Source organism: Lepidochelys olivacea (assembly GCF_965140295.1).
Source record: "Lepidochelys olivacea isolate rLepOli2 genome assembly, chromosome: 1".
Taxonomy (NCBI): domain Eukaryota; kingdom Metazoa; phylum Chordata; order Testudines; family Cheloniidae; genus Lepidochelys; species Lepidochelys olivacea.
In genome coordinates this window covers 177,493,382-177,516,199 of record NC_140411.1, presented here as the reverse complement: position 1 = coordinate 177,516,199, position 22,818 = coordinate 177,493,382, and the positions used below count along the sequence as shown (strand labels likewise).

General features: G+C 37.3%; 1 protein-coding gene across 1 annotated transcript in view; it reads left to right on the top strand.

The window, feature by feature from the left end:
- Positions 1–22,818, top strand: part of LOC311514299 (uncharacterized protein) — a 393,040-nt gene that overhangs the window by 323,904 nt on the left and 46,318 nt on the right. Inside the window, exon 10 of the mRNA XM_084616784.1 lies at positions 20,730–20,793. Within this exon, the coding sequence (XP_084472910.1) occupies positions 20,730–20,745 (16 nt within the window). The 3' untranslated portion in view covers positions 20,746–20,793. The remainder of the gene's footprint in view (positions 1–20,729; positions 20,794–22,818) is intronic.

The window sequence follows — 22,818 nt, the reverse complement described above, 5'->3', positions numbered from 1 at the left end:
ATAAGAAAATAACTTTTGCCCCATGAAGCTTACAGTGAATATTTCACTGTAACTGATAACGTGTTTGCCTCAAGAAGGAGGGGACACAACAGAGAATGGAAAAAGTGACAAATGCTCAGGGCAGAACATAATGAAAGGGCTAAAAGCACAGTTTGTGTCTATTTTGTTTTATATTTCTTTATTGCTGAGCTTATTCTTGTCATTGTTAAACTGATGGATTTTATTTCAGCTGTCTTCCTCTGTTGCTCTTCAGTCCCACTTTTGCAGGCAGTGCACGGGCTCAGTAGTCTGTGTGTGTACGGTTGGGACAGTCAACATAGGAAGTGGCAGAGAAGAGAAACAGGGGGAGATTTTGTCCCTCCTAACAGCAGGGTCACAACTTCTTAACACATCATTTTGTTTGGGAGGTTTGCGTCTTCTACAGCAGGCTGACATTTCTTCGGTCTGGATCATCTTGCCTTGGAGCCAGCAGTCATTGCCTCTCAAGAGATGTGTCTGAGGTCCAAAGCTATAGTGTGCTGGATTGGTTCCAGAGCATTTAAAACTCTTGGTAGCTTTCTTTTGTCACTCGTAATAAGCTAAGAATTACAGGGACTAAAATTTAAAGGAAGAACACTTCGCAAATATTGCTAAGCACTAGATTTTTTAATTCAGTGTAGTTGTATTTTTGATGGAGTTTTATTTAATTTTTGCTTGAAAATTCAGTTCAGTTCTGATCCCTGTTGCTTTCACATTATTATTATGGTTACACTTCATAATAGTCTGACTGTAGTCACGCTGTGGTTATGCTTTTTGCTAACTAACTACCACTTATTCTTTGTGTGTGTATACATGCATGCATGCTCATGCATGTGCGGAGGATTGTCAAACTGGCAGATATGTCTAAAATGTATTTCCATCTGTGGGAAAGATGCTAAAGTGCTTGTGTTGCATTTCTTTTAGATCTGGGTCAGAGACAGTTTTCCTGTCCCATGAAAGTTTGTGAGATGCCAAAACTTTTCCCATTCTACTTTGGGGCAGGGCCTGTAGGGTGACCAGATAGCAACTGTGAAAAAATGGGATGGGGGTGGGGAGTAATAGGCGCCTATGTAGGAAAAAGGCCCCAAAAACGGGAGTGTCCCTATAAAAATGGGACATCTAGTCACCCTAGGCCCGGGGGAGGAGAGCCATCCTCCCCAGAATAGTCAATAGCCCAGTTGTTATTGCACAAGCTGGTATGTAGGAGACCCAGGTTCAAGTCCTTATTCTGCCTGATCCCCACATTCCAGGTGACTGCCATAACCAGCCAGCTGCAGAGTTAGTCCGTCTCTTTCTTGCTCAATGAATATTTAATTATTTATACAAAGTGGAACAGTTCCAACAGGAGACATGGACGGACACCAACCCCAGAATAACCTGGTTGGTACATCACATAACGGGGATATAGGGAACGACAGGTTCACATCCTTGCTTTGGGCCTCCCGGTTGATTGCCCTAACCACCAGGCTATTCTGGGGACTCTCTCAGTTACTCTCATTTTGACCAGAAATTCCACCCTGGACCTAAGGAAAGTTTTCTGAAGAAAAGCCATTTTGAAAAATTCCTAACCAGCTCTATTTTCTTTATAGCATGCAACATATGTGCACTGTAGCAATAAATGTAGAAAAAACAAAACACCATGAAAAATAAACAAATTATTTGAGGCACAAATAGAGATATTAAACCCTGCACACACACACACACTTATTTCAAAGCTGTGCTTAAGGTAGTTATGATGTTGCTCACTCTGGCAAAGAGTCAGTAACTCAAATTTCTCAGGCTTTAAAGGAGGATGCAATTATCTCACATTTCACTTCACATGCAGTGCTAATTAAGATTTTAAACAATGGCTGTAGACTTCTTTTCCTCTTTGGAATCTTATCAGAGAGTTATTTCAGACTTCCTTATGCACTTGCAATTCACCTTTAAAATTTTAGTGCTGCATTTTTGTATAGATACAGGGCTCCACAGTGTTTTTAAAACTATGAAGGGTCCTGTGCTTTAGTCCTTATGTAACCCACACACCTCCTTGGTCCCCTCTAGTGGCACTAAGACTACTTAGAGATTAATGAGTGCTACAGCCTTAGCTAAGGGCCATGTGGCTTTTAGCTCAGGCAGTAGAGGCTCATGCATTTAGCTTCAGAGATCCCAGATTCTATCCTGCCTGCCAATAACCAGTGTCTGTTGGTGTTGCACTTACACTAGTAATCCATACATACACAAGTAGTTCCATTTACTTCAATGGGGTTATTTTATTAAGTAAGATTTAATCACATGATAAAGGTTGCTCTTTTGTGTCTTAATGTTGTGGAAATCAAGTGGAAAATTTACAAATCTGGTGCCTAAATTTAAGTAACAAAACCTGTTAGGCACATTGTAACTGGGCCATCTGCCTACCATTCACTCCTTTGTGGCCTAGGTCAAGCCACAGAGACCCTGCCTCAGTTTTCCCTCTTGGGCTATTCAAGAAACTCAAAAGGCACTGTTATCAATTCCCATCCCTTCTTTGGTTGTGCTTTATTAAATTAACAAACATTCAAAATAGTTTTCAAGTCCACTCAAAAGTTCACACAAACAACGGATTTTTTTTCTCCTCCCAGGCCTTCCAGCTTGGGGCCTTTCCTGCTTTGTCAAGCCACTCCCAGGCCCTACTAGTTGGAAACTCAGTCCGAACTCCCAGGACTTTCTGCTAGAATCTAGCAGCTAGATCCTGCTCATTTCCAGCGGTCTCTAATCCCTGAGCATTGCTGTATAAAGAGGAGGAGCAGGCTGCAATCATCCTGATCCCTCCGAGGTGTGGCTCATTCTATACTGAAGGTTGGCTAGCCCCAACCCTTAATGGGCAAGCCACCTCATTACACAGCTAAATAACTAGTTTGAATTTTCAAAGTTAATGAGCACCCACAACACTTATTAACTTCATAGTTTGGAGTGTTCCGCTCTTCTGAAATTGTGGCCAACTTTATTTTGGTGCCTACATAAGGATTTAGGTGTTTAACTTTGGACAGTCAAGGTTGGAAATTTTGTTCCTACATTATAAATTTCAGTTTTCTTTTAGCTTTCTTTTACATCACTTGTAAGCATGTATTTTTTCCTCAAACACCAACACAGTACCATTCTAACATCAGCCAGGAATCAGAAATATTGTGGATCAGTATTACCTCCTTACCTGATAGTCCTTCTGTTCCAGGTTGTCCATTGCTACCATAGTATTCTTTATTTTTTAGAACAGAATGATTATAAAATGTTTTGATAAAGCTGAGGAAATAAAATTAAAAAAATATTGGGGGGACGGGGAAGGGAAGGAAACAATACCCTAAATCTACTTTAGGCCTTTGAGAGTCAGCATGTTAGTTAGAAAAGTCTCATGCAGACACAGAATTAGTATGCATTATAATTATATATTATATTTTAAACATTCAAGAGAAATTTTTATACAGATTTTAAATGTAATTTTACTTATTTGTAAAACTGACTAATATTTATGAAAACTATCTGTATCCATATTAACAACGAAAGTAATGGAATAATTTTCTCTCTATAAATACACACACACTTATACAGATCTTTTCACATACCGGAATTCTTTAGAATGTAAAATCAATATCTTACACAATCATCAGCCATTCTGCAAGAAGATATGAGTTTTGAGAATTCGTTTGTATAGCTGAAATGTTGATTTATTTTCATCCTAATGCTTTTGCCTCATCCTATAAATAAGTAATTAAATATATTTTTTATGAAACATTCAGTTTAAAAGATCATCAAATAATTAATTTTCTAAAGACAGCACTTTGCAGGTTGTTGTTTGATGTCTTTATTAATATGAAGAGGCTCCATGACTTTGGTGTTAGCTGTGACACAGGGAGTATCAGTGCATTTCCCCTAAAAGTCTAATTGAAACTTTGAGAGCAAATTGCTCCTACATTATAATCATCTTCACTACGAAGAGTAAGAAGAAAAGGGTCATATTTTGCCCTTGATCCATATAAGCATCTCCTAGCTGACCGTAACAGGAGCTTCACAAGTCTAATATAAAAACCTTGAAGAGCATTTGTCCCACATAAATGTCCCAAGGTTCTAATTCTGCACGTACATCTATACTGAGCAGTTCTTGTTTGTGTAAATAGTCAATTGTGGCCTGCAACCTTTACCCACAATGGATGTGAGTGACTGCAGAAAGTTGGTCTTCATAGATATCATGGGTTGTCTACAGCTGCAGCAAGTGTCAGAGCCAGGTCAACTTCCTTGCGTTTATGGAGCTTGCGCTGCGGTGCTAAATATAGCAGTGTAGACATTCAGGCTCAGACTGGAGCCTGTGCTCCAAGACCCTCCCGCCATGCTGGGTTTCAGAGCCTGAGTTCCAGCCAAGCCTGAACATCCACACTGTTATTTTTAGTACTGAAGTCTGAGCTCTGCAAGTCTGAGTAAATTGGCCCTGGCTCTGACACTTGCTGCCACCTATCTTCTTTTGCTGTGTAGACAAGTGTGTCTGTGCCACGGATCTGCATCCCCAACGGGGTTAATAATACTTTACTTTGTGTCCTCGCTATTTAGACTTTACAGTCCAAAGTTCTCCAAAACATGTGCTATCTCTTACTATATATATAAAATATAAATGCAAGTACATTTGGGCCCGGTCTGCAGACAGCTAGCCAAAACACTACTTGAGCACTATTCTGCACAGGAGTGAATTTCACCCACTGAATGGTATTTATGTGGGTAGACCTACTACTCCTGTAAGAACATACTACTCACATTTTGTATTGTTAAGTACCATTTATTATTATTTATATTACAATAGACTGTAAAGGTCCCAGTCAGGATGGGGGAGGGCTCCATGTTCTCATGGAGAAATCATATGAAAATAATGACATGAACAGTCTACAAGCACAAGATTGATACAAAAGATTGAATTAGAGGGATATTAATTAATCTTCCAGTGGTGAAGGTCAGAGATATTACTTTGAGTCACAAAATAAGTTAATCAATAGACTTAGGTGTATGCTTGTAATAATTATGTATGCCAGAGTAATGACAGTATTATGGATATGTTATTAGTGACTCCAGAGTTAAGGTTGTACTGAAATTTGCACTTCAAGCAGGACTAAAATCCTTCTCCTTCACATTTTAAATGATTGAATTTAGTTCCAAATTGAATATATTAACTCTTCACCGAGCATTACATTTTCCATCATATCCCCCGTCCCCTCAAAGATTAATGTATTTGTCAAAGAAGAAAAAATCTCTCTTTTTGAAATGTAACCCTCAGAATCATTTTGTTTTGTTTTTCCCCCTTTTCTTTCTAGCAAAAGAATTACAAGCCATGAACTTTGGATAGGCCACCTTTCAAAATTTTTAAATAAAACCGAATAATAGTTATTCCCCTTAAGCTCAGCAAACAGCAACCTACATATTCCACGCACATCCATTTTTAACCCCCTCTTCCTCCAAAATTTTTTTTATCCCATTCCACTTTCACACCTTGGTAAGTATAAACATTAGACTCTTTATAAGTATCAGCATTAAAAACTGAATGGGAATTGGGATTGGGAGCAGGACTTTAAAGGATGACATATAGAAAAATAAATGATTGACCCATAGGCAACTTTCAGAAAAATTCCCAAGTTAAAGTAAATTAGATATTTTGAGGACAGAGCAGCGGCATGGAGGGTGGTGGGGAGAAGAGAAGTAAAATTTTGATCTGTATTTAAATTAAGTTTTATCCTACTGGAATAAGTCAAAGTAATGAAAATTTTGCCTACAAATCAATTACAGGAAATAGCCAAAATAAATTAACTTGGTAATAAGGGAATAAAAAAAATATGGATGACATAGATCTCAGGGTAATTATCCCCACCAGTCATATTTTCGAACATACCAAGAAGGTACACTTAAAAAAATGCCATGGGACAGAACTAAATATTTTAAAATAAATGCTGGAAATACATGTAATTAGGCTGCTGAGTTACAGTTAAATACTTTTTAAAAGTGTGTGATATCAGAATAGTATTTTGAGTGTGCTGGTGTTTAAAAGGTGTATCATGTGTGTAGCCCATGGGAAAGCAAGTGGTCCTGTTGCACAAAAATCTGACTTTTCATTTACATTTACGGGGGAAAATTGTAGAGGCACAATGGAAATATTTCAGAATGGTAGTGGTGGTAGTCTGTATCAGCAAAAACAACGAGGAATCCTTGTGGCACCTTAGAAACTAACAAATTTATCTGGAAATAAGCTTTCGTGGGTTTTAGCCCACGAAATCTTATGCCCAAATAAATTTGTTAGTCTCTAAAATGGAAATATTATTTTCTATTCTATTCTAAATTATATAGGTTCTCATACTTCCCTCATTACCATAGCATCTGAGTGCCTTCTAGCAGTGCATTAAGCAATGTAACTTACAGATATTGCTTAATGCACTACTTTCACAATATGACACTTTTAGAAATGTTGTCAAGCTCTTAAATTCTTTCAGACATTAACTGAGCGTGCTTGTGGATATGCAATATAATATCGCAGAAAAGGACAATACTGATGCAAATAATATTCAATCTGCCGAGAGACATGATCTAGACATTTTGTCTGACACTGCAAAAACATTAGGAAGTTAAGGATAATAAAGGGTTGTCATTGGATCCAGGAAAGTTGTTATATACCTCTAGGACAATTAGAAAATGTACATCACAAAATAGTTAAAGAGAAAATCTATGAAAAGATCAGAATATTTGACTTGATTTTATTAATATACATATTTATTGGGACAAAGAGAACCAGGTTTCTAGAAATAATATTTTTAGATTATAATTATTTGTAGGATCATGTTTAGAGAAGAAGAAGCAATAATACAATTTAACTTTAGAGAATCTTCACTTTGGGAAATACTGAAATTCCCCACTATTTTTGGGTAGGAATGCTATCTTATGATAAAGCTATTACAGTTTATTATAGAAGTAAGCAGTATTGAAGAGATACTTGGAAAAACTGCACTCAAAATTCACCCAAACTATGTATTAATGGTAAAAAGGGAAACTGAGATATATGTGATTACTCAGGAAAATAAAACTATGTTCAGTAAATGGAATAAGCAAAATGCTTAAAAAATATAAACAATCTAAGAACTGCAAAGCCTCTAAAAATAATCAGATACAAGTTAGAAAGCAATAGAAGAAAAAGATACTGAACAGCAAATTGAAGAAACTACTTCAACAAAAAATAAAGGCTTCTTCTGCCAGCGTCAGGCCCTCCGCTAACCCTCCAGACCACCCTGGACTCCATGTCCCCCTCATGTGAAAGGCCCCCCAAAGCGCGGGGCCTGGGGCGGTTGCCCCGGTCCGTCCTAATGATGGGACGGCTCTGCTTGGACCCATTCTGGGCACCACCAAAAATTATACAAACCTGGTGCCCATGGTTATCAACCAACTTGTGTACCTGTGTCTGATTGTCTTAGAGTTCACTCAGACAAGGAGACTGCAGTTTCAGTGGCATGTATCCACAATATGACCTCCTCTGAAATCTGTGGGGCTGCTCTGTAGAATTTGATTTACATTTTCATCATGATTCTTTCAACAGGACATCAAGAGCAGATTCTGCTTTTGGTAGGTCAGTGCTTCAGTCGCGGTTAAGTACAGGGGTCCCCACTTAGCCAAAGAGGAGGGATGGGGCCTCCTAAACAGGGGGAGGAAACCATCCGGGATTCTTACTTGGACCCAGAGTGGGCATGAAGTTTAGCAGCTAATAAGTGATCTGCCCTCTGTAGAATATGTGCATAAACCAGAACCTGCAAGGGAGGTATATGTTTGAATAAATCTGATGTAGTAAATGACTGAAAGAACCAGAGGGGTGGTTGAGTTCAACACATGTCCAAGGCTACAAGGAGGCATGCTGAAGGGCAGCACCTCCCAAGCATCTCTGGCAGCAGGGCAGGACAGGTGACTTGACTGGATGGAACTCAGCAAAAAAGGATACCCTCTTTAGACTTGCTCAGCACTGCTGCTTTATGCATACTTCATACTTTGTGCATAGTACTATGACTTATATATACTGTATTGATGTACTTTTTCTAGAAGATTCACATTTTTATGAATAAAGAAAAGGAGTACTTGTGGCACCTTAGAGACGAACAAATTTATTTGAGCATAAGCTTTCGTGAGCTACAGCTCACTTCATCCAGTGAAGTGAACTGTAGCTCATGAAAGCTTATGCTCAGATAAATTTATCTCTAAGGTGCCACAAGTACTCCTTTTCTTTTTGCGAATACAGACTAACGCAGCTGCCACTCTGAAACCTGTCATTATGCAACTTTTATGAATGTTTCCTTCTAATTCACAATCACATGGCTGACATAAGCCATTTGATAATAGTTTTCTAGATTCTATCTCACTGTACTTTTCATCAAACTGAACTGTTCTCTACATGTTGCATTCCAGTTCTCTCCTTTATGATAAAAGCTATCCAGAAGGCCATTCTAGAAATCTGGTTGCTATGTTTTGGTTGTCATTTGGTGCTTAGACTACAAGTAGTGGTTACCATAGTGTTTTAGGAAAACACCTTTTCATGAGGCAGGTATTTAAGCAAATATGACTCCATCCCTTAAGAAAAGGAAAATAATGTGTTTGTTGATTAAACAATTCAGGCTGTTTATTTGCCCGTCTTACTGGAAGGGTTATGAAGAGGAGAAGGGGAGAGTATCCTCTACAGGAGTTCCACCACTTATGACTAGGCTACTGACCCTTTCAAATCACCATGTCATGGGGATCTTGCTTCTGCCAAAGAAATTAGGATAAATTGCCATTCATCACCCATTAATTCAAGTTCTAGTGCAATAAAACCCAAAGAGTTCACCCTGTCCAAGCGCACATTTCTGTAGAGCTCACCTTAAGCCCCTGAAGTAAGAGACCCAAACTAATCATGGGATCAAGATCTCTCCAGTGGTGGTGACAGCCCACATTGTTCAGGGCCACCATGTTGGACAATTCTGAGTTAAAACAAAGACCATGTTAAACATTATTATTATTTATTTATTATTTTATTTATATTGTGGTAATACTTAGGAGCCTCAGTCATAGAGAACAGGACCCCCAATGTGCTAGGTCTTGTACAAACACAAAGCAAGGGAGGTTGTGGAATACCTCTCATTGGAGGTTTTTAAGAACAGGTTAGACAAACAATCATCAGGGATGGTCTAGTTATACTTGGTCCTACCTCTGCTCTGGGGGCTGAACTAAATGGCCTCTTGAGGACCTTTGCAGCCCTACATTTCTATGACTCTGTGAAAAAGACATTCACTGCCCCAGAGAACTTACTATCTAACTCAACACTCACTTGTCCCCTGTCATGAAAAAGAGATCTCACTGAAGGGCTGGGGTACTCTTATAATGGGAAATAAAGGTGTTCAGATTACTCCTACAAAGGAGAAAAATACCTCTTATAAATATGACACTTCTCAGTCTTCTGAAATCACTCTTATTCAATTCAAGTGTTGAATAACTGAGTGCAAAAAAGATTTTTAAATTAATAACTGAACAAGTTGTGATAGCTGCATTAATTTCCCAGTTCAACATATTTCAAGATCTTCAACTAATCATTATATGGTTATTTATAATATGTGTCTCACTTTGTCCAAATCTGTGGCTTTGTATTAGTTGTCAAGAGTGAAATGAAACTGTCTCTTAAGCACAAGTATATTTTCAGCTACACTGTAAGCTATAATAAAGTTCTGTCATCCCATCAGGAAAACAATTTGATAATGCCAGACTCACAACATTATTTCCCAATAGCACATATATGTAACATTGAAATTTAGGTTAAAATCAAAAGCCTTGTCAATACAAGTATCCTTATTAAATCAGTTGGGATTACTGCCTTCAGGTATTTGTTTTGATAAATTTAATCTTTATTTTCAACCTATTATATATAAATAATGTGTATGATTAGTATCATTATTATTCATTTCTATTACTATAGCATCTAGGAGCCCAAGTCATGCATACACATCATATAGCAACAGGAATATATATCTCAATAGATACACTGTATTTCAGACCACTTGTGGACGTTAGAGATCCCATGACACTTCGTAAAATGAGAGCTGTTAACCCCAATATCCTGGCCAGACAGTATTTCAGCTCAGGTAATTAAATATTGTACTAGCTACTCAAATTTGTGTTGTATTTGCAATTGGATACAGTTTTTTTTTCTACTCTGTTCTAAACTAGGGCGTGTTTTTATGCGCATGTGCATAAGCAAATATTCACTGTGGAGATGCCATTGACTATGGTATTTTTCTTCAGTTCTTGTCCTGGAGGATCTTAATGCATTTTACATGTAGTATTTAAATGTCATAACTATATTGACTGTATGGCACATATACTGCTGAAATATGAGCCATTAGTGGACCAAAATGTGGCAGCTCAGCTGTGTACTGCAATACTATAAAATTGTGTAGGACAGGAACTGAAAAAAAATGCTATGCCTGACTGCAACCACAACATGAATCTTCAGTAGGTGAGATGTAATTATCTGGCTTGGAATTTAGCAAGGACTTTGGGGCTCATGCTCTTAATCTTACAGAAAAGGTATTCTGAGATTTTTGATGTCCACAAGTGCTCAGCATCATTTAGATCTCATCTGAAAGCACTTGCAGCTAGTTCTTGCCTCTGCTACTGAGATGTTGCATGATATTGGTTGAGTCACTTCACCTTGTTTTCCCTTCTATGAAATAATTATAGTGATACCTGCTTACTTTTGTAAAGTGCTTTAAGATATGGGTGAAAAGTAATATTTAAGAAATGTTCTCATTCATTTTATTTATTAGACTGAAAAATATATTTATATATAACTAATTGCTTGTAACCTATTGCTTATTACAATCCCACAGGCACATAGCCCAGCAATACAATTTATATAAAGTGTTCCATTAAACGAAGAATACTTGTTACCCTAGTATTACATTATGCTTATGAAGAATTTGCTAAATATAAAATTGAAGTAAATTGTACTGGAAAAAATGAAAAAAATTGCTATATCACTGTATAGATAGTGAAATTCACTCATTGATTGTGTGTCTAACCCTCTATGGCGTCTGAGAAATGCACATGAAATCCCTGAATCTTAGAATTGGTATTTGGATTTCTGATTTACCTGAAATGTGGGAGGAAATTCATAAAGCCAGACATCCCTAAATGTTTTAGTCAGATGAGAATGATCTGGAGTGATAGTTCAGCAAGGCTCTGTAGTAACTGAGATCTGATTGATTGACTACAGACAATAGCATAATTATAAACCATTTGTTAAACTTGCCCACTCCACTTTCAGCCACATTACTTTTAAGACAAGCTATCACCAGTAATGCAGAAGATATGCAAGCGTGAGAAAAAATGGCAGAATCCCAGTAGATCCACAGCTTACCAGGGCCAAATTCTGTCTTTGGAGGGGTGTGCAATTTCTGTTTAACTCAGTGGATGACATTTGCACGTATTTGAAGGTAGAATTTGACAGGTAGTATCCTCATTGGTGCATGACGTATGTAGGTTTAACTGAAGACCTCAAGTGTTGTTGTCAGGCCTCAAAGTGTTTATTATTAATGGAATCCAGGGTATAAATCCACACATAGATCCAAAAGAAATGGGAGAGATTAACAGAAATTTAACAAGAGTTTATACACAAACATGAATAGGTTGTCATACTGTGCATTGATACAAGTGGGATGAATGCTGCATCTCATGAACAAAACTTATTTTATGAATGTTTCAAATGCTGAGAGTAGAAGTAAAAGATGAAAAAAAGTCTGTTGTGAAACTTTTCCTGTTATCCATTCTGTCAACATTTTGCTAAAAGAAAGTTAAGAACCATTAGGAAAGGAATAGAAAATAGGACAGAAAATGTAGCAATGCCACTATGGTACACCCAAACCTTGAATACTGGTTGCAGGTCTGGTCACCTCTTCTCAAAAAAGATTTATTAGCATTGGAAGAAGCACAGAGAAGGTCAACCAAAATGTGTAGGATTATGGAACAGCTTCCATATGAGGAGAGATTAAAAAGACTGGGATTGTTCAGTTTAGAAAAGAGACAACTAAGGGGGGATATGACAGAGGTTTATAAAATCATGAATGGTGTGGAGAAAGTGAATAGGGAAGTGTTATTTATCCTTACACATAACACAAGAACCAGAGGTCACCCAATGAAATTAACTGGCTTCAGGTTTAAAGCAAACAAAAGGAAGTACTTCTTCACACAGTGCAATCAACCTATGGAACTCTTTGCTGCGGGCTGCTGTGAAATTCAAAAGTATAGCTGGGTTCAGAAAATAATTAGATAAGTTCATGGAGGATAGGCCCATCAATAGCTATTAGCCAAGCTGGTCAGAGATATAACCCTATACTTTGGGTGTCCCTAAATCTCTGACTGCCGGATATTGGAACTGGATGACAGGAGATGGATCACTCAATAATTGTCTTGTTCTGTTCATTCCCTCTGAAGCACTTGGCACTGGCCACTGTCAGAAGACTGGCTACTGGGCTGGATGGACCATTAGTCTGACCCAGTTTGCCCATTCTTATGTTCTGATCATCCATTTAGTTCAGTATTTTATGACAACATAGCACTCTTCTGTCCTCTGTCCATAGCACTCCTCCGATGTGATCTCCTGTTTCTGCTGAAATAACATCACCCTTTTGTATCTAAAGGATTATCCCTAATAGCCCAGGTTTTTGAGAGAAGCAAAGTAGAGGAAAACTTGCTGTTTGTTCCATTTCAATGGTCTTATGGCACTGCAGCTATTCCACACTCAGTGGAGAACGGCTTCTGCTGAAACAGCTCATTGCAAAGAAAAAAAAGGGCACCTCTATTTGCTGCGGAGTAGAACTTTTAAAACACGGTAAAACGGCGTTTGGGAAGGTTCATTTCAATTTGAGGTGGTTGACTGATTTGACCATGTTTTCCTCCTTTTCCTTGTTAAAACCCGTATTTTGTTCTCACGTGCCTTAGGGGAATGGCTGTTCTTCAGACAAATGCCCATATTTGTCCGTGAACAAGATTATTCTTGCATGACCAAAAGTATTTTCTATACATTATTATTTGTTGCTGTTCTGTTAAACAGTTTGATTCTTCCTACAAGGAAATAGACATAATATCAGGAGACTCAGGTGACCAGTCAGACCCCACCTGAATTGTGAAGAGTCAAAACAAAACTTGCAAGGGTTTGCAAGTAGCCCATAGACTGAAATTTGGAAGACAAATACATTGTAAAAGCTTGTCTGCTCTTGAACGTTTCAAGAGCAGGAAAAGGGCTTCAATTCACAAGGAATATTATTTATGATGAATAATGATTCAGACTCTTAACAAGGAGCCTCCTGCCTGTTTAGCTGTAGCTGGAGGATTTAATTATGTGGTACTAACCTTAAAACCCATAGAAAGATGGGAAGTCACATCCATTTGAAGAGAAAATAGAGGAGGCCAGAATATGAAAAAAGACTACCTTGCTGATTTCAGAGCCTTCAAAGTCACTCTTTCACATTTTGCATACATTTTACAGTCACCTCTGTCTCCCCAGAGTACCAGTGCCTTGCAAGCTATGGTCTGCAGAGCAAAGGTTTTTAATTTCCTTTTGTAAAGTACCATGCACTGCTAAGATGGTGTCATGATTCAGAGAGAGGCTCCCATTTCCTCCTTCCCACAAGAAGGGGAGTCTCTCTGGGTTCTTACAAGGACTCCAGTAGCAGTGCAGGTGCCCAGGTGATGAAAAGCTACTTGGAGCTTTACTATTACTGGAATCCCCAGCACAATCAAGCTTCCCCATCACCACCATTTTCTTACCTATGTTTGGGGTATCAGGAATAAAGTTCTCCTGTTCAAAGTCATGGTCCTTCCCCCTGCCTCCATGCCACTGCTGCCTGCTTAGCCATGGACAAGACCATACACATTGGTGCATACTTTTTTCCACCCTTTGTGACATCACCACATTATTTAATGGGTAGGGCACTCATGTAGATCTTTTCCAGTTGTCTGGCATGCATGGACAAAAGTGTCCTCACTGAGGACTAGCCACATGTGAAAGTGTTCTTCTACCTAAAAATGGTTGTGTGGATTCACATGTTGATTGTCTCTCAAAGACTCCAGCTCAATTTAGCTCCGTGTATAAGTAAAAATGTATATATTTGTTTTGTGTATTATTTTCAAACACTGCAAAACTCCCACTGTGATCTGAAAGTCAAGCTCTTTTCCTTTATTTTCTCACACATCACCACCATTTTGCATGCCCGAATTTTCTATTTCTCGGTTTTACCGGTGCAACAGCATCTGTCTTCAAATTAAACTATTAGTTACACCTGTGCAACTGCACTGCAGATCAGTGGGGTGGCACTGGTGTAACAAAGGGCTTAATTTGAAGACATTATTACTGAGGACGTAATTTGGCCAGCAGAATCTTTATGCCTAATGATGATGTGTATGACAGAAAGAACCCAGCTTCACTTTCATATTCCTGGCTGAGTTTGAAACACTGACAGTTAAGAAAAAAGATATTTTGATTTATCACAAGAATAAATTAGATGTGAAAGTTACTGAGACACAATAAACATGGAAGTCTAAGCTGCCATTTTCCCAGAATCACGCTTTAGGTTACAGTCACACTTTAAATTGACTGGATCAGCTGTTTTTGAGTTATTTGTGAGTCTGAAAAGCTGAAATAGTAGTACTTAGGCTGGTAGACTAGTCTGCATTGGGAGATTTCAAAGAATTTTACAAAACAGGGTATCATCATGCCCATTTTAACAATTGAGGCACAAAGAAGCTACATAACTTGCCCAAGGTCAAACAGTGAAGGAGGGTCTTTTTACTGTGAGTTCAGTGGCCCAAGACTGGAGAGTTTTTAAAAGGAAAAAAGGTATTATTCCCTACTAATAACTAGACATGAGTAAGGCTTTTCCTTAACCTTTCAAAAAGGTTATCTGTGGGCTGAGACCATGCATGTGAAATTCCATTCTAATGCAGAATTTTTTGAGACTGCTTAGGAGGAGTAATTGCACTACCATAGTAGGGTCCAGATGCCATCCTAGTATGCCATGGTGGAAAAGAAAGGGAACTGTTCTTTTTTAGGTTTCAGAGTAGCAGCCGTGTTAGCCTGTATCCACAAAAAGAAAAGGAGTACTTGTGGCACCTTAGAGACTTACCAATTTATTTGCGCGTAAGCTTTCATGAGCTACAGCTCACTTAGAGGCAAACAAATTTATTTGAGCATAAGCTTTCATGAGCTACAGCTCACTTCATTGGATGCATTCAGTGGCCCTTAGCTCTGGAACAAGATCCACTCATCTATCAGTACTAAAATATCCTGATCTGTTCACCAAGCTGGGCACACTGTAAGTTGCCTTTATTTTCTGTGGAGGGAAGGTGGTTGATGGATGTGGTGGGGCGGTTTAGGGGAATGGGGGAGATTTATGAAGAGTTGAGTTCTGCTGACTGTCACAGGGTAAACTGCTATTTAATTGTATTTGTTTTCTTGTAGTTTGTGGTGCGGGCCCCCTAACACTTTGGATAGGGGTCCCTTTATTATTATAGACATTCAAAGAAATAACTTGAGGTTTCAGTTTTAACTCTAACATTCACCGTTGCAAACCCTATATACAGTGAGTGAAAGTGTATAGTGGGTGGAAGTGTATGTGTACATTCAATACATGTTTTACACAATGTGACAGGTCTGATCAGGAGAGGAGAGGGGTGGCAAAGAGAGACCCTTCCTTCAGGTCAGATGGTTGGGATTTGTGGAATCTCTTTCCTTTGACCCTTGCATTCAGTCATTTCTTCCTTTTGCAATATATCCAAAATCCATCTGTTCCTGTTCATCCTACTATGACCATCATCCTCTGTGCCTTGATAATTTTCTGCTTGAACTACACTCACCTTCTTTCTGGCCTTCCTGACAACCCCCTCAGTCTCCTCTCTTCTGTCAAAAAAGGAGCTGTCATTAAACTCCTCTTCCTCTCCCACTGCCCTAGACTATCAGCCTTTTGGCACGAATCCTTCTGTATCCCCTTCAGCATCTGTTTCAAAGTCCTCATCCTCATGTTCTTGGCTGGTACTGTTCTGCTTCCTCTTAGCACTGGCTGCCCATCATTTTTCAGTTCAGACCCCTCTCTCCTCCAGTTCCACCTCTGTTACCTCACTGTTCCTTCTGCCCTCAAGGACTTCTATGACATCTCCCATGCTGCCCACAGAGCCAGGAATTTCCTTCCTGATCCATTTTCCCACATCATATTCATCCTGTCCTCCTTCAAATCCCTCATCAAACCCCCTTTCCCAGAATCCCTCACATAATCAACCACTAGAATGCTTAAAGTAAATAAAATGAACTTAAAAGTGTAATTATAAAACAAAAACCACCAGGGGTGCTGGAGCAATTTTTATAGTGGGGGTGCTGAGATCCATTGAACCAAACTAAACCCTGTATATGATGGAACCACTTCAAGTCAGGGGGCATGGTAGCACACATACACACACCCTGCCCCCCCTAGTTCCAGCACCTATGAAAACAAGACAATTAAGATGATAATACCCGACCATCCTTACAACACTGTTACCTTACTGTGTTTTCCCTGCTCCCTCTTCCTATATTCCTTGTCTGCTACCTCCCCTATTGCCCTGCCATGTCCTAATCAATTTAGATTATAAACTCTTTGTGGCAGGGATCCTGCCTTTACTTATTATGTAAAGTGCCAGGCACAGCTATGGTGCTATGTACAAATATTAATTAATAATAGTAAGTTTGGCGGTTCCTACCCACCTCCCTTTTATTAATGTAGAAACTATGGACATTACTATATTTTAACATTTATATTGCAGCAATTCCTGAAACTGAGGTAGGAGAATTGATTTGATTTCAGTTACTTTGTTCACAACATTGAACTCCAGATAAATTCTCTTAACTAGCCTATTTTATGTCCTGTAGAAGTGTATCGTGGTTGGCATTTTTATTTGGCAGTCTAATGACATTTTATATTAGAACAATAGATGGGCAGAATAGAAATTATAGATTTGAAGCTGGGGAACTATATCAAATGCTATTTAATAACTTGTGTTTTTTATAAATCCAATCTGGTTGTATCCCTTCGCAGGAGTATCTGGATTAACTGTATTTAGGAAAGGGGACAGTGCAGTTCTCAAATGTGTTGGTCTGCAAACTTGCACACCAGCTGTCCTAGTCAGTAGTGAAGATAACAGGGCTAAGATGAAGGTATTCATGCTGTTGGAAATACAGCTAGCTTTCTCAGGAGACTGCTTTGAGGAAGATTGCAGCAATATTGAATCCCCACTGTTACTCGTGGGTATTGCTGTGCATATATATAATTTGTGTTAGATAAAATCAGGAAGTAATAAAGTGGGGGGGAAGAAGAGCTGTAAGATCTACTATATACTACGTTTTATATCTTAAGGAGAAAAAAATATCCAGGGAATGTTGCTTTAATTTGTGGGGAAAAAGAATGCTCCTTTAAATCAGAAAACTTGCGTTCTAGTAACTCTTTTAGTTTGGGAACCATTTGGGTGTGTTATAAAGTAAAGTTGCAGAGTAGACATGTTTACTAGAACTTTAATTGCTACATTTAGTAGAAAGGCTTTTTTTTTTTTTTTTAACGACAAGAAGCCAGAGTTTGCTCTGCAAATGAAGCAGGCTTTGCAAGAATCAGATTCACTTTGGACGACTCTTCACATTCCTAGTCATCATTACATTAGGCAGCACAATTCCATCTCTGGTTGATGGGCAGAAAAAGTGGGCAGCCTGCCAGGTAGACGTTTCCATGGCTCCCAACCCCCAAAGGTGATGCGTTTTTCAGCTAATTCAGTGAAGAGTGGGCTGAACTTTGGGTATAAACTAGACAATAGCTGCCTTCGCAGTATCAGCAGAATGGTTTATGGGAATGCACTCCACATTTGGCAGAGAATCATGTGACCTTACGGCTGAGATTTTGTGATGGTGCCAACGGAGACTTGGAAAGCAGCACCCGTTCTGACTTTTTTCCTCCTTTCTTACATGGCTCAGAAAATGGTGGATCTTAATACTTGACTTTAGCCAGACTCAGCAAGCGATTGAGCTTTGAAGCACAACTTTGCCTTTATTCTGGCTTTTTTGGCACACCACCAGGAGGCTGTCCCTTTCACGCCTGATAAACTCTGCTGCTTATCTCTAACTAGGAAAAAATAGATAGATATAGATAGCTAGATAGATGTATATACAGAATATTTAGACTTAATAACTGAATTTTAAAACTACATGTTCTATTTTTTTTATTGCTGAACTGTGGTTTATAACAATCTTTTTGAGTGTCTGAAGAATAAAAGTTCTTACTGTTTAATGAACAGGCGTTTGAACTGGGCAAACGGGGCGACAGCTCTGAACATGAGATCATTGCAGCATAGTGTAGCAAACTGGCACCCTGCCTTTTCACCCCTTTGCTTCGGCAGATTTGTGCAATCCCCATTTATAAAATCAGCACAGGGGCTAGATGAATTTTCTGGTCTCTTCCACCTCTATCACTGTGCAGGCACTTGCAACAAGGATTGGTGCAGCTTTTGCGCAGTGCTTTGTGCTTGGAATTCCGAGAAGAACGAAAAAGAAGACAGGCATCCTGGTCCTATTCCGAGAAATAACAGGAGCCTAAGAAGAAACAAATCTGAGTTTGTCCTAGATACAAGAGTGATGGAAAAAATGTGAATCTCCTGCTTCAAAAAAAAAAAAATCTGGCACGTTTAACTACAGAGACATCAGGATGTATTAGAGCTTCTTAAAACAATATAACTAAATGAGCCTAAGCGATTGTTTCTTTTATTTACCAAAAAAACTTTATTTTATTTTATTATTGCTTAAATAGCAATATTTGGCAGTGGGTGAAAACGTACCTTTCATATCAGGTATAGCTTATTTTTCTTTTCTTTTCTTTTTTTCCATTTTAAACATGTTATTTTGAAACAGAGTCCTTGTGTATTAAATTTACCGTAGTCAACCAATCACACCTCTTTCTTCCTTTTTTTTTTTTTTTTTACTAACTTTTGGTTTCACTGTTTGATCTAATACTGCTAAAAATAGAAAAGTAAACAAACAGGAAAACCAGAAACTATATAAATAAGTAGTTGGCACATTTTATCTTAGCTAAGCACTGAAGTTACTCAAAGATTTTAATGGTTATATGTATTCAGTATAAGCTTTGGTTATCTGTAGGAAAATGGGTATTTGGAGCTGGTTGCTACGGAAAGTCGATTCTTTTTTTATACAGTGTGACTCATGCTTTCAATTCCTAAAGAGAGGAGGGGGGTGGAAAAAGTTAAAGCTGTAGGAGAAGATCACTCTTGTAAGCAGTATATTAGAGCAAAGTTATTATTGATTTCGTTCACATACAATCTTACAATCTGTGTTTAAATCCATTACAAAGAATTCAGTGTAATTAGCACAGGAATAAAAGGCACATTATTTGAAGTTTCATGCAGTAAGCCTGGTTTGCTGCTAGTGACAGTGCCTATTTTAGGATGTTTGGTAAATCAGCACTTGTCCTAGAATAGTTGAAACAGTGCTTAAGATACCCATTCAATATTTTTGTGAGAAGTGCATACAAAGTTACTATAAGTTTAAAGCACAGTGCTGTGTCAGCAGATCATTTGCTTTTTAATCATTTTGTCTGTCTTTGGAAATAAATTGCTAGGCAATTGGAACAATTTGTAATAAAATGCATTTTCCCTGGCAAACAATGAAAGTGTTGTCCAAATCAATATATTTTATATATTTTCAGTATGATTTTTTTCTCAGTCTTTGTCTATTCTTTTGAATCCTATATTAAAAAGTCATAAGTCCCTAGGCAGAAAATACCTTGAGATAGAAAATGTGATTCCATTGAAAACTTTGATTTTCTTATTTTAAAAAACTGTAATTTTTTGTTTCTTTTCTTATACAAACTTCATAACCATCTTATGGTTTTACAAAATATATTTAGTGAAGTTTACACATGTATTTCACAATTTATAGATTACCAGTTGGATAGCTGCTCTAAGACTACCTGCTGAATTGTGCTACTTTATATTTTTGTTGCTTTGCAGTGAATTGTGGGAAATTACTAAATGGAGATCATATATGTATAGGAAAGATATAGCTCTATTCACCTGTATTAAAAAGAACAAATTTATTGTGATTTCTCCCCAATACTTGTGTAAAAATAACTACATATGTCAATAATGCTTATTCGTATAATGCACAACCTATTCCTGCATTCTCTTAAAAGAACATAATTTTTTTTGTAAATTTAAGCATAGCAATCAAATTATATATTTTTCTGAGTTTTTACAAAAGTATCTTTTTAAAAATTATCGTAAGTGTAATTGAACTTAACTTTCTCCAATATTTTTATATTAAGTTCCATGCCAAATTAAAATCAGATAAGCATCTTTAAGCAAACCTTTTGTATTGTCTACCAAGTGTACACTTCTGTTTTTGGAATTATTAATACAATTTTAAAAATTTTAAAAAAAATAATAAAGAAACACAAATGACACAGTCACTTTGCCTAAGTGTGTATGGCTCACTGCATATTTTGCCAGTGGCCTTCAGAGGGGCGTTGGTTTTAGATCTTTAAAATTATGGTTGCTATCCTTTTACATATTTCATGTTCTAAAAATACTTTCACAGAATAGACCTTTTCATTATTTCTCTCTAAATCATTTTCTTCTTTTAGTGCAAGGAAAAATTAAAACGGACATGAAAAATGAAGAAGTTGGTTATACCAGAAATCAGTGAAGGTAATAAAGTGATCTTCTTAAACATTTTTACGTATATAAAATAAACAAATATTATATATATATATATTTATTTAAATAAACAAAGTGGGCAAGAACACTGAAAATACTAATGTAAAAGGATTGTCTTTTTGTTAAAAGGGAACGTGACAAAAATAATCTTACAGATATCTATTAAACTTTTTTCTTTTATTGTTTTCTGTTGGGAATAGTGCACTACTGGTTGCTTTTATCCTTTTTTCTCTGTAACTTTAGACTAAACTGAAAAATCACTATATACTTTGGATCTTTTACAGTATATATATATGAAGTGCAGTGACCAATGTGGTTTTTTTTATGAAATGTTAAATACCTCTCCATCATTCTTAGAAATGGAAATATCTGAGAAGTCCTCTCCTGTAGCATCCATTAGAATCAATCAGGAAGAGATATAAGCAGTCAGTATTCATGCTTTTGATAATCTTAAATATTTTAGGCATAGGGATTGGCTTTTATGACACAATATGTTAACCCTTTGGCTTCAGCAGAAAGCATGTATAAAGTTTTGTTACTCTTGAATGCACACGTACATAAAATTATAGCCAGTTTAAAACATGCATTTCTGGAAAATAATTTGTTTAAACAATTACAAAAAACCAAGTAACATATCGTAGATGTTCTAAGATTTAATCTACTAAATTATTCAAAAACACAATGGTCGTTCACAGGCTTCAGATCATTGTTACCCTTTTCAAACTAAAAGTATTTGCTGCAGTTTTCCAGATACTGAACAGAGTATGGGCCTGATCCAGTATCCCTGTGCTAGCAGTACTCTCACTCTCTTAAATGGAAGTTTTCCAGACTAAGGACTACAGAGTTGGGCCTTTGATGGGAAACAATTTAAGGTGGATATTGATATCTAGTTCAGATACAGATTTTCAGCTGCAGATTTTCAACAACCTGCTAAAACCAAATCATCTCTGCAGCAGTTATTTTAATAAGTGCACCTCTGCTGCCAATATTTTAAAAATACATTTGTAGTTATGCTGTTTTAGAATTACACTCATTTATCATGTATTGATCTTTAAAATATTGAGATGAAATTGCATTCATGTAAAATATTTAGATTATAAAAATGTGTCCGTCTGTCTCACCTGTTGAGTTACTGAATATTTCTACAAATGGCCTATTTGGATGAGGCACCATACTTTGGGTCAGTGAAAACAAGGGCAAATTTGGTTTATGAGTTAATCCTGAAGTTTTACCAGGAAGCAATATGGTTTGGAATTTTGGTGAACAAAATATATAAACTAATTTCTGGGGTTTGATTTTTATATGGTTTACTTAATAATCAAGTTCTTGGTAAGAAGTACCTGTAAGCATTGTAATATGATGAAATCTCTAATGTTGGAGCCCAGCTCTCATACATGATGGATTTTCAGATACAGTGGTTTGATTTTCATTGTTGGTTTATAGTACGTTTCATATTCAAGCATAGAAGCCGATCATATATTGTTCTTATTATTTCACATCTAATTATGGGACCCAATCCTGCATTCTTTGGGCATGCAAAACTCCTGTGGAAGTCACTGCGAATTTCAGATGCACCAATGTTGCATAGTTTATGTAAAATGATGTTTATTCTGATTATGGCTAAAAAGATTATGCAGTAAACCTGTCAAATATTGTAGGGTTTTTTTTGTATTTTCCTCTTTTTAAAAAAAGTACCAAAGTTATTTTCTGAAGGCCAATTGTTGGATTATGCAGCCTCAGGTTAGAAATATATATTAATTAGGTTTCTTTCTACAGTTGATTTAAATATTTTACTCTTTGATTATCCTAATTATAAATGCTTCGCAAGTTATTTTGTCCTAAGTCTTCCACATTTCATTTAAAATGGGAGATGCTAGCTGATGGTGCCAATTGGCATAAACCCGTAGATCCGATCTTGTGGTAAAGTATACTGCACAAGCTCGCTTCTATGGGTCTGTGTCATTCTGGTGATCTGGCAAAAGATTACGTGACAAGCTACTTGGTGATATTTGAAAA